Genomic DNA, 12,026 nt, shown 5'->3' with positions numbered 1-12,026 from the left:
ACTAGGGTTGCCAACTTTCTAATAGCAGAAAACTGAACATCCTTGCGCTGCCACGCCCCGTCTCTGAGACCTCACTCCCCACTCTTTTCCCTGTCGCTCCGCCCTTGCTCTCCCCCCACCCTCACTCAGTCTCTCATTTTCAGCAGGCTGCAGCAGGGAGAGGGGGAGAGGGCTCGCGGGTAAGGCCAGAGATGAAGGGTTTAGGGGGCAGGATGGGGCTGCAGGCTGGGAGGGTGGGGCCGAGGGGTTTGGAGTGTGGGAGGGGGCTCCAGGCTGAAGCAGAGGGTTGGCGTGTGGGAGGTGGTAAGGGCTCTGCACTGGGAGTGGGGGCTTTGAGGTGGGGCCAGAAATGAGGAGTTCAAGGTTGGGCAGGGGGCTCAGAGCTGGGACAGGGCGTGCAGGAGGTGGGGAGGGTTCAGGCTCTGGGTGACACTTACCTGAGGCGGATCCCAGGAAGCGACTGGCATGGCCATCCAGCTCCTAGACACAGGCGCGGCCAAGGGCTCTGCGCAGCGTGTGCTGCCCCCACCCTCAAGCACGTCCCTGCAGCTCCCTTTGGTCATGGTTCCCAATCAATGTGAGCTGTGGAGCCGGTGCTTGGGGAGGGGGCAGCGTGCGGCGCATCCATGGCCACTCCTATGCTTAGGAGGTGGAGGAACATACCAGCCGCTTCTGGGAGCCGCGCAGAATCGGGTAGGGAGCCTGACTGTGCTGCCAACAGGACTTTTAACAGCCCAATCGGTGCTGACTGGAGCTGCAAGGGTGTCTTTTCGACCCGGTGTTCCAGTCGAAAACTAGACACCTGGCAACTCTAGGCCTAACTGATGAATTGGTGTAAATCCACTAGGCCCACCCCCAAAACCTCCTTCTATGGCTGTACAAAAGAAACTCCAGCAGAGCATGGATCCACAACACAGAGGGGATGCAGGCGCCTTATCTCAGTTCCCAGCATTTCTCTTCCAGGTGTGTGGTAGTTTAGAAGCTAAAAACAGATGAAATGCAGAATGAAAGCATAAAGGAATATTCTTCATATCAGGTTGGCAGAGCTAGGCAACACCTTCTGAAACTAATAGTATTAGAATGGGAGGTTAACTATATCCATTAATTGCAATATCGACCAGGGCATCTCTTCCACTCAAAAAAAACCCCAACAGGATCAGCTCAGTTTCTTTGAACCTATAACATGAGACATCATTACCTTCTTTGAGATCCATTGTTGACCATAGCAATTACCATAGCATTGGAATCTATGAAGGCATCTTGACCCAATAAAAACAGCAACCAAAATCCTGTAGGTAAATTAAGTATTTAACTACTGTATTTATTGCAAAAACTGATGTTTCATATATCTAAAAAAGAAAACCCTGAAAACCTTCTGTTCATTTAAGTTGGTGCACTTCAATCTTATTGTAATGATACAATGGAGTTTCAGTTCTTCCCCCTTGGATCTTAATCATATGGTCAAAATAGGGCTGTGAATTTACATGCTAACACTTTTAACTATCCCCAATGTGGTGTTCAATTTATATAATTTAATATAATTATTTTTATTTAGCTACAGTTTTCTGAGTCCATATTTCTAATTATCTGTAATATGTAAATAATGAAATATCGGGTTCACGTGAGATGGGATAAACTTGTCTAAAATGAAAGTTGCTTTTTACAAAAAGGACAGTGAAGAGGTGTGCTGATACCAAACCATTAACATCACCAGATCCATTTCAGACTATATAAAGCTCATTTTTTATAACTTGTCATTTATGATCTTCAACTGACAACAGATATGTAATAATCTTGGAAATTCACTTACATTTCCCAGTGCTATTATGTATAATCAGTGCTTTCTTGTTCCTATATCTAAATGTATTTTTTTATTTCAGTTGAACTGATAATATTCAACAATCAATAGAAAAAAGCAACTTTCAGTATAGAAACAAAACAGACTAATTTCACAAGATCTATTATTAATATATTTCAATTTAGTTTCATATCGAATTGGAAATTAGAAAATTTGAGTCATTAAATCTGTGCCATATAACAGTTGTGTTGACACTTTATGTATTGAAAATTTGTCATAGAAGCCCAAGTGCAGCTACAAGCCCATTGACCATCAGTGCTCCATGTTATTGGAAAAGGAGTACATTGTTCAGCCATCAACTCATTCAACCCAATCAACTTACCAGAGTCCTGGGGCGATAGGGAAGTGGTGACTGGGACAGGCAGAGGATGCCACTGGCAGTCCTTAGTCACAACTCTATACAAGGCGGCCTTAGGGTGAAGTTTGTTCACTGCAGAATGGCAGATACAGAGCTTGGAGCTAATATCCTCCTGAGGTGACAGAAGCAGGCTTTTTTTAGGCACAGCACTGTTCTCCCCAGTCCAGGGAAAAGGGGACTGAAAAGGAACCTTAAGCACAACGTACCCTTTCCATATCTATCAGGCTACTGCTCCTGGCTGGTCACCCAGCTTAGCAGACAAAATAAAACAAAGATTCACAGATTGACATTTAGATAATGGAATGTCAGAATTCTTTTTGATAATGACCAAAGACCAGAACAAAGAATAGCCTTTATTGCCAAAACACTGAAGAGATAAAATACATCATTCTCCTATTGAAATCAGACTTGCTGATGAATCCCACCCTGAGGACATGGGAGCAGGCTACATATACTACTGGAATGACAAGGACAAGCCAAAACAGTCAGGAGTAGGTTTCACCATATGGTCTGACATTGCCCACAAGCTTGACTCGCTCTCCAAGGGAATCCATGACCGACTTATACTGCTCCTCATAAACTTGTCTAGAGTACGCCGCCATTATCAGTGCCTACGTGCTGACAATGACTCGTAGAGATGAGGTCAAGGAAGCTTTTTATGAAAACCTCAGCAAGGCCATTAAACAGGTACCATACCAGGACAAACTTATTGTCCTCGGAGACTTCAGTGGTCGTGTGAGAGCCGACTCTGACACATGGAGCAGGATGCTAGGCCACCACAGCATTGGACAGTCAAACTCCAACAGCCAACTACTACTTTCCCAGTGAGCCAAGTTCAATCTCACTATTACCAACATAGTCTTCCAATAGGCCAACAACTATAAGACAACATAGATGGTTTGAGGTGTTGGCCTTATGATACGCTCTCTTCTGCGGAGACACACTTTGGCTGTTGACACTAGAATCAAGGTGGAAGATCTCCCCATTGAAGGGAAAGTCTTTTCAACAATAAGACTGATACATTGTTGGAAATATTAAAGGAAACTAGATCCATTGCTCCTTCTCTTTATCATTATCCCTGGATCAGAAAGAAATCTTCTACTCCTTTTTGATATCAGAGGCAATATTACCCTCAGTCATCTGCTTATTTTTTCCTCTAATCAGAGACATCAGCAACCGCAACCTCCATCTTCATTCCAGACCCAGCATAAAAAGAGGTCTTTCAGATCTAGATCTAAGTTGAACAGATCTGCTCCCCCTTCTTAATCGTCCTTGAACACCAGGCCTCAGATCTGATCTGATGATCGAGATTTGTGGACCAATCAGGAAAAATTCATCCATCCTTTTATTTGGGGACAGGCAATTCATTGACAAATGGAGGCTGATTACATTGGACTTACAGGTACTAGAAATAGTAGAGAGGCTACACTATTCAGTTCAATTCCCCTCCTCTTTTCAGGGAACCTTCTCCATGAGGTTATTCTACATACAGAATAACACAAGCTGCTCCAGATAGGAGCTGTCAAGGAAGTACCAAAACTTCTGTGGTGTCAGGTGTTCTATTTAAGATACTTCCTGGTACCGTAAAAAAAGATGTTTTAAAGTTAAGAAAATTGAACAGATACAAAACTGGAACATCCAAACATATATTAACTCTGGTCTCCATAATTCCCATGCTTACAGTTATGGATTAGTTCTCCACTCTCTATTTAAAGGATACTTATTTTCATATCTCTGTCTGACACAGTCGTAGAAAATATCCGTATTTAATGGTGGTGGGATGCCATTTCCAGTACCAGGTACTCCCGTTTGCGCTGTCCACAGCACCAAGAGTCTTTTCAAAGTGCCTTTCTGTGGTAACAGCACATCTAAGAAAACGGGGTATTTTTGCGTACCCATATTTGGACAATTGGTTGCTAAAAGCTGCTGAACCCAAGGATCTGTTACTACAGATCATGTTTACAGTCTCCCGCTTTTTGGATCTGGGTCTGCTTCTCAATGTCAAAAAAACAACAACAAATATTGGTCCAACTCAAAAAAAATTTATAGGTTCTCAATTGGACTCAGTAGCATGGAAAGCTTTTCCTCCAGAGAACAGGTTTCTAAAAATTGAGCAAGTGGTTTTGCCAATTCGAACCGGCCAATTCTATAAAGTGAACGTCTTCCTGGGTTTCATGGGTTTGATGGCAGCTCTCACTTACAGAACTCCTTCCTTGGCTTGTCTCAGAGTGAGACTGTTGCAGCATTGGACGTCTCGAGTCTAAACACCCATTCAGGATAGTCTTCAAACATTTGTCACCATGCCACAAGATGTTCTAAATTCACTATAGCAGTGGACGGACAGATCCAATGTTCTCAGAGACATCCTCTTCAATCCCCCTCGCCATCGCTCACAATAATGTCAGGTGCAGCCAATAGTGGATGGGGGAGCCCATTTAAGTTGGTTTACACTCTGGGGTCACTGGGCTTTTCAAGAAAAGAGCTTGCATGTAAATTAAATTGGAATTAAAAGCCATTCGTTTGGCCCTCAGCTCTTTACTTCCTCACACAAAAGGGAAGGTTGTTCAGGTAGCAATGGACAATACAACTATGTATTATGTGAACAAACACGAGGGTCCTCATTCTTTCCATGCATGTGCCAAAACAGTCAGATTATGGAACTGGTGCATTCTTCATGAGATCTATCCAGTGGCCCAGCATTTGGCAGGGGAGAGCAACATGCTTGCAGATTGTCTCAGTAGGGACTGTTCTCAGGTGCACAAGTGGTCCCTGAAGGATCAAGTAGCACAAGACCTCTCCAGTTGGGGTCGGCCCAATGTAGACCTGTTTGCTGTAAGGTTCAACAAAAAGCGTCTCTTCTCTTCAAGAGCGAGCAGGGATAGTCAGTCCATCTCAGACACCTTCCTTGTGCACTGGGGAAGGAGCTGTATGTATGCTTCCTCCCCTTTTCCATTAATTCAGAAAGTGATTAAAAAGATTAGTCAGGACAAAGCAAAAATTATATTGATTGCCCCAGTTGGGCTGAGACAGCAGCAGTATATGGACCTGCTTCAGCTATCAAATGATTTTTACATGCATCTTCCTCTGTATCCAGATCTCTTGTCACAGCAACAAGGAAGCATTCTTTATCCAGATCATCAGTTTCTTCATCTGACTGCTTGGGCTATTGGACTTTGACTAGTCTTAAACACTCGTGTTCCTTTTTGGTACAGAATATACTGCTGACTTCTAGAAAACGGTCTACTAAAAAGTATTTCTAGATTTGTTTCTTGAATTTACTAGGGTTTCTTCCCCCCGCCCCCGAAACCTCATACTAAAAAGGAGAGTCTGTTACATGCTTTAGCTGCTAGAAGGGTTCTTATATATTATTTAAATAGAACTCAAAGTTTAGGAGGTCATGTGGATTGTTTCTCATGCTAAGAAAACTAGGGGTCAGTGGGCGAGTCTGCTCAGATTATTTCCAGGTGGTTTAAACAAAGGAGAAATTCCCATGTGTTCTGTTGTATGGTGTCATTCTACTAGTATGTAGCAGCATCTTTCACTTGCCGTAAACATGTTCCTATTAGGAAAACGTGCAAAGCTGCTACGTGGAAGTGAGAGCACACATTCACTAAATGTTACACTCTGGATCGAGCTTCACGAGTGGATGCCACATTTGGCAGAGCAGTGCTTCAATCGTTATTTAATTAGGACTCTGTTCCCACCTCCTGGGTTTTCAGCACTGCTTGTCAAACTAGCCATAAGTGGGACTACCCAGAGCCACTCAAAAAACTGAGTAAGATTGGTTACTGTACCCGGAGTTGTTCTTCAAAATGACTCTGCATATTCACACTTCCCACCCACCTTACCCTCTTTCTCAAAGTCCTATTATGGCCTCTCTGGGTTAGCATTGGAAGGAACTGAGGCAGTAAAGAGTGCAGCACCCCCTCCTCCTCTGAATGTGTGGAAATGCTGAGGAGAGGATTAGGAGGGGATCCACGTGCACTCTAGTGGGCACTGCTTGGAGACGGTTCTATTGTTTGACACCAGCAGGCAGTGCAATACCCCTAAGCATGAATGAATATAGTCATCCTGAAGAACTCTGGTTACAAATAAGCAACCTTAATTTATTATTACCCAGCTCCTTTTCCTGAACTATTTTATAGAGCAATAAAAAGCATTGAATTGTACTTTTTTCTCTTCAGCCTCTATCCAGTCTGTCAACTCATGTTCTGGATATTTCTGAGGCAGCATAAGGGGAAGCCTCAATTGAAGAAATGTGTAAAATGGTTTGTAACAGGGGGCTTGGAAGGCCAGGAGGCCTGGAGTCTAAATCCACTGTCCTGGGCTACTTCCTGCCAGTGTCTCTTCAGTTTGGGGTGTGGCCCCTCTAATCCAGTTCATTGGGTGGCTCACCTTCCATAGCGCCCCTTGTGGATGTTGGGCTGTGCTCTGCTGCGCTCCCAGGCTCCTTCAGGCAGGGCAGCTGCAAGTTAGTGAGGCCGAGCCCCAAAATGTCTCTGGGCTTCACTCAGTTACCCCAGGTGTCAGAAGCTCTTAGGTCTCCATTGCAGTCTCCCTTGGCTGGAGAGACAGTGCTTACGCCCAGGTGGCTGCCTTGGTTGGCAGGCTTGTGACCTTTCTTCTCAGGTAGGGAGGCAGCTGGCTCCTGCCTCTTCACCAGTCAGCCCCAAACTCAGCCAGGTTCTTTCCTGTTCTCCCCGCTCCAGGCCTGGAATTGGCTGCAGGTATACCAGGGCAGGCCTAGCTGGGCACAAAGGTTCTCTTTAATCCCTGGTGTGCTGGCAGGCAGTTTCTCTGCTTCATCACATGATTCTTAATCATTTATTTCCCAAGTATTAGTAGTTGAAATATTATTGATGCTTGTGGATGTGGCATTTGGTCATCTTGTTCTACAGAGCAGTGGTTCTCAACCAGGGGTACGTGTACCGCTAAGCATACGCAGAGGTCTTCCCAGGGGTACAGCAACTCACCTAGATCAGTGGTTTTTAACCAGAGTTCTGTGGCCCCCTGGAGGACTGTGAGCAGGTTTTGGGGGTCCTTCAAGCAGGGCCAGCGTTAGACTAGCTGGGGCCCTGGGCAGAAAACCAAAGACCCCCTGCATTGGGCTGAAGCCCGTAGCCCTGAGCCCTGCCACCTGGGGCTGAAACCAAAGCCTGAGCAACTTAGCTTTGTGGGGGCCCCTGTGGCATGGGGCCCCAGGCAATTGCCCTGCTTGCTACCTGCTAACTTTGGCCCTCGCTTTTATATGCAGAAAACCAGTTGTGGCACAGGTGGGCTGTGGAGTTTTTATATCATGTTGGAGGGACCTCAGAAAGAAAAAAGTTGAGAACCCCTGATCTAGATATTTGCCTATTTTTTTTTTTTTTTTTTACAACAGGCTACATAAAAAGCACTAGCAAAGTCAGTACAAACTAACATTTCATACAGACAATGACTTGTTATACTGCTCTATATACTATACACTGAAATGTAAGTACAATATTTATATTCCAATTGATTTATTTTATAATTATATGGTAAAAATAAGAAAGTAAGCAATTTGTCAGTAATAGTGTGCTGTGACACTTGTATCTTTTTGTCTGATTTTGTAAGCAAGTTGTTTTTCAGTGAAGTGAAAGTTCGGAGTATGCAAGACAAATCAGACTCCCAAAAGGGGTACAATGGTCTGGAAAGGTTGAGAGCCACTGCTTTAGAGAACACACTTCTATTGTAAGGAAAAGACTCTTGCTGCCATCCAGAGCTCACCAGTTTGAGTTTGCAGGCCTTGTTACAACTTTCTCACAAATCGGTAGATGCCACTAATACACTGGGTTTTGGATATGTCACACCAGCTCAGGAGGCTATTTAAAATTTGTACTTATAGACTAAAGAAATACAGATGCTCAGAATCCAAAAGACATTGGCCATCAGATGATCGTAGTTTTAAAGCATGTACAGTTTTGTACCTCAAGTTCAAAGTGTCCTATTAAAGTTGAAATGCTACCCTTAACTAGTGCAACAGCAAAACAAAAATACAGATCCTGGAAAAACAAAGCACAAATATGAGTTAAAAGCAGAATATCAGCCCCAGCGTCATGATCCTGCCAATTCAATGGGGATCCACTACGATGACCCCTTTGCCAGATGACTGCAGGAGTTCTGAAGGTTTGTGTCAACCATATTTGAATGGAGATTATAGAAATGTCATAGAAATTAATAAAATATTCAGGAAAATGTTACCTAGGAGATTAGGAAGATATTCTGATAAATATATATTTATATGCACGGAGACATAAATTTACATCCTTTTAACAAACCCACAGATTTTTAAAAGTACCTTGTTGCATGGATGAATGCCTCTAAGTCATTACATTTTACCAGGTAAAGCAAATAAGTATTAGAGAGAAATACTAATTACCAGAAATATTATTTGAGAAACTGAGTTACTCTGAGTTGTATTGTGTAATGGTATTCTGTCAATTTTAAGATTTTTTTAAAAATATTATTTTTAAAAGACTGCACACTGAATATATAATACAGCCATTTAGGCCTTGAACTATATTGTTACATTAGAAAATACATCACCAAAATGATCAATTTGTGTTAAAAAACATACATACATACATACAAGAGAAAAATACTTAAATTTTGGCACAACATGGACTAAACATTATTTGTTTAAAGAAATGGATTTCTGTGTGCTGTGATCTGTTATCTATGTTCTTCTGAAATGCATGGATTAGTGGATGCCAGATTGTTGAATACTTTTGTCCTGCAAAGCCTGTGTACGGACAAACTTGACAATGATAACAAAGTATTGTGGAGTAGCGGAAACCAATTTTTCAACATTTTTAGCCCCTTTAAAAACAGTTATCTAGGTTTTTATAATCGTGCTTTTCACTAGAGTATCTGAGTGTCTAAATAATAAAAATGCTACTTTTACATTTAATAAAGCCTCAATATATCCCACAAACTTCAGTACTGCTCAAGTAGGAAAGGGAGAAGGAATAATGCATTACATGTGGGAGGTGCTTTAGAAATGTCAGAAATTATTATATTTCAGATTCGCAAAGATGTGATGCTGGTAAGGCAAGTGTGCCATCCTACCAACAAAATGTCAGCGCATCTTCCCCAAATGGTAATGCTACAGACCTTCTGGCTTAACAGAGATCCATAATTTTTGAGCTAATTTTTCCACTATTTCCTAGATTGATTCCCTCTAAATCAAACATTTAAACAAATATTTCTATAGAAATGAGTCTAAAAACCTTTGAATCTGGCTGTTACTTTGAAAGAACTCACTTTTTCCTTAGAATTCTCAGTTGATCATAAAAACAGTGCGACGTTTGATATTTATTAATATGTTTATTTTAAAGATAGTTTTCTTAATGTAACAAATATAAAAAGTTATCAGTGTTTTACAAATTGTCAAAAATGTCCAAAGTACAAAAAAGATACGATACACTGGTTAAATGGGAATGATTGTACAATCTGGCACTGAAGAACTTAATACTGTAGGCATGCACACTGTACTCCAGAAAAGCGCATGCATTATTTGCACAAATAAGGAAATAAGTCATGATTACTGCATTATCTGATTACAAATTCATTGCTTCTGTCAATTTCCTTTCTTCAGGGATACCATTTACCTGTAAATAAATAAGAATGTATATAATCCATTAATGGTTACAGCTCCTTTTAGAATACAGAACTATATTTTCACCATTATAAATAGGAATTACATATCCTTTCCCTACGCCTCCAGAACTCAAAGTATGCATTAGAACTGTCAGCAACTCAAGTCCATGGCCACCCAACTGTCCACATTTGATGTAATGTATGCCAACTTCAGACTTTTTTTTTCAGATTCTTCCAAACCCGAATCCAAATTCAAACATGTTTCCCTGTTTAGAATTCCTGTATTTAGACAAGCCTGAATAACTTTTAGCTTGTTTGGAGTAAGCAAGTATGGTAGATGTGAATAACAATACGCTTTTGATGTAAGGATGATCACGCTATCTGAAATCCACGGAGAGTAATTTAATCCACTCACTTTGAAGATACTTTTCATCTCCTAGACCAGGGGTGGCCAACCTGTGGCTCCAGAGCCACATGCTGCTCTTCAGAAGTTAATATGCGGCTCCTTGTATAGGCACCGACTCTGGGGCTGGAGCTACAAACGCCAACTTTCCAATGTGCCGGGGGGTGCTCACTGCTCAAGCCCTGCCCCCACTCCACCCCTTCCCACGCCCTCCCTGAGCCCGTCCCCTCGCTCCACCCCCTCCACCCCCCTGAGCCTCCTGCACGTCACGAAACAGCTGATCGGGAGGTGCGGGGAGGGAATAGGAGGCGCTGATCGGCAGGGCTGCCGTCTGGCGGGAGGCACAGAGTTTGAGTGGGGAGCTGATGGGGAACTACTGACATATTACTGTGGCTCTTTGGCAATGTACATTGGTAAATTCTGGCTCCTTCTCAGGCTCAGGTTGGCCACCCCTGTCCTAGACCAAAGAATTTTTGGGTAGAGGGGTAGGGAAGAATCAATGTGACTGGGAATCTATCCCTCTAGAATCATAGGAGTAGAAGGGACCTCGAGTCCAGTCCCCTGCACTCATTGCAGGACTAAGTATCTACACCATCCCTGACAGGTGTTTGTCTAACCTGCTTTTAAAAATCTCCAGTGATGGAGATTCCACAACCTCCCTAGGCAATTTATTCCAGTGCTTACCCACCCTGACAAAAAGTTTTTCCTAATGTCTAACCTAAACCTTCCTTGCTGCAATTTAAGCCCATTGCTTTTTGTCCTATCCTCAGAGGTTAAGAATAACAATTTTTCTCCCTCCTTCTTGTAACAACCTTTTATGTACTTAAACTATTATCATGTCCCCTTTCAGTCTTCTCTTTTCCAGACTAAACAAACCCAATTTTTTTCAATCATCCCTCATAGGTCATGCTTTCTAGACCTTTAATAATTTTTGTTGCTCTTCTCTGGACTTTCTCCAATTTGTCCACATCTTTCCTGAAATGTGGCACCCAGAACTGGACACAATACTCCAGTTGAGGCCTAATCAGCGCAGAGTAGAGCAGAAGAATTACTTCTCATGTCTTGCTTATTTTTCCTGCTAATACATCCCAGAATGATGATCGCTTTTTTGGAACAGTGTTACACTGTTGACTCATATTTAGCTTGTGGTCTACTATGACCCCCAGTACTCCCTTTTCCTCAGTACTCCTTCCTAGACAGTCATTTCCCATTTTGTATGTGCGCAACTGATTGTTCCTTCCTAACTGGACTACTTTGCATTTGTCCTTATTGAATTTCATCCTATTTACTTCAGACCATTTCTCCAGTTTGTCCAGATCATTTTGAATTATAATCCTATCCTCCAAAGCACTTGCAACCCCTCCCAGCTTGGTATCATCCGCAAACTTTATAAGTGTACTCTCTATGCCATTATCTAAATCATTGATGAAGATATTGAACAGAACCGGACCCAGAACTGATCCCTCCGGAACTCCACTTGTTATGCCGTTCCAGCATGACTGTGAACTACTCTCTGGGAACGGTTTTCCAACCAGTTCTTTGTTACTAAAGAACTAATAGAGATCTGACTAGAGGAGAGTGTACAAATTGGGAATTCCTGCATATCTTTATGTTTAAGACAATTTCTGTATTACAAGAATATCTGATAATTTTGTTAAACCAACAGCCCAAGGTAGGTAGCATGGATTTTGCCAGCTGGCTAAGGAATAAAAGGGAATAGTTAACAGGGGATGTACTACTTCATCTGGTAATTTATTTGCAATTCCCAGCAGTGCAACACATATATT

At 42.4% G+C, this 12,026-nt stretch overlaps 1 protein-coding gene across 7 annotated transcripts in view; it reads right to left on the bottom strand.

Moving 5' to 3' along the window:
- Positions 1–9,557: 9,557 nt before the first annotated feature.
- SGCE (sarcoglycan epsilon) overlaps positions 9,558–12,026 on the bottom strand; it is a 59,441-nt gene continuing 56,972 nt past the window's right edge. For 2 of the 7 annotated variants that reach the window (XM_074945900.1, XM_074945902.1), the window contains one exon: positions 9,558–9,847. In XM_074945900.1, coding sequence (XP_074802001.1) covers positions 9,797–9,847 — 51 coding nt within the window. In that variant the 3' untranslated portion in view covers positions 9,558–9,796. The remainder of the gene's footprint in view (positions 9,848–12,026) is intronic. The other 5 variants (XM_074945904.1, XM_074945908.1, XM_074945903.1 and 2 more) reach the window with 3 other exon arrangements.

The sequence above is a fragment of the Natator depressus genome, chromosome 2 (genome assembly GCF_965152275.1).
Source record: "Natator depressus isolate rNatDep1 chromosome 2, rNatDep2.hap1, whole genome shotgun sequence".
In the NCBI taxonomy this organism is placed as follows: domain Eukaryota; kingdom Metazoa; phylum Chordata; order Testudines; family Cheloniidae; genus Natator; species Natator depressus.
The sequence above is the reverse complement of the archived record's forward strand: the minus strand, read 5'-3'. Positions and strand labels throughout refer to the sequence as shown.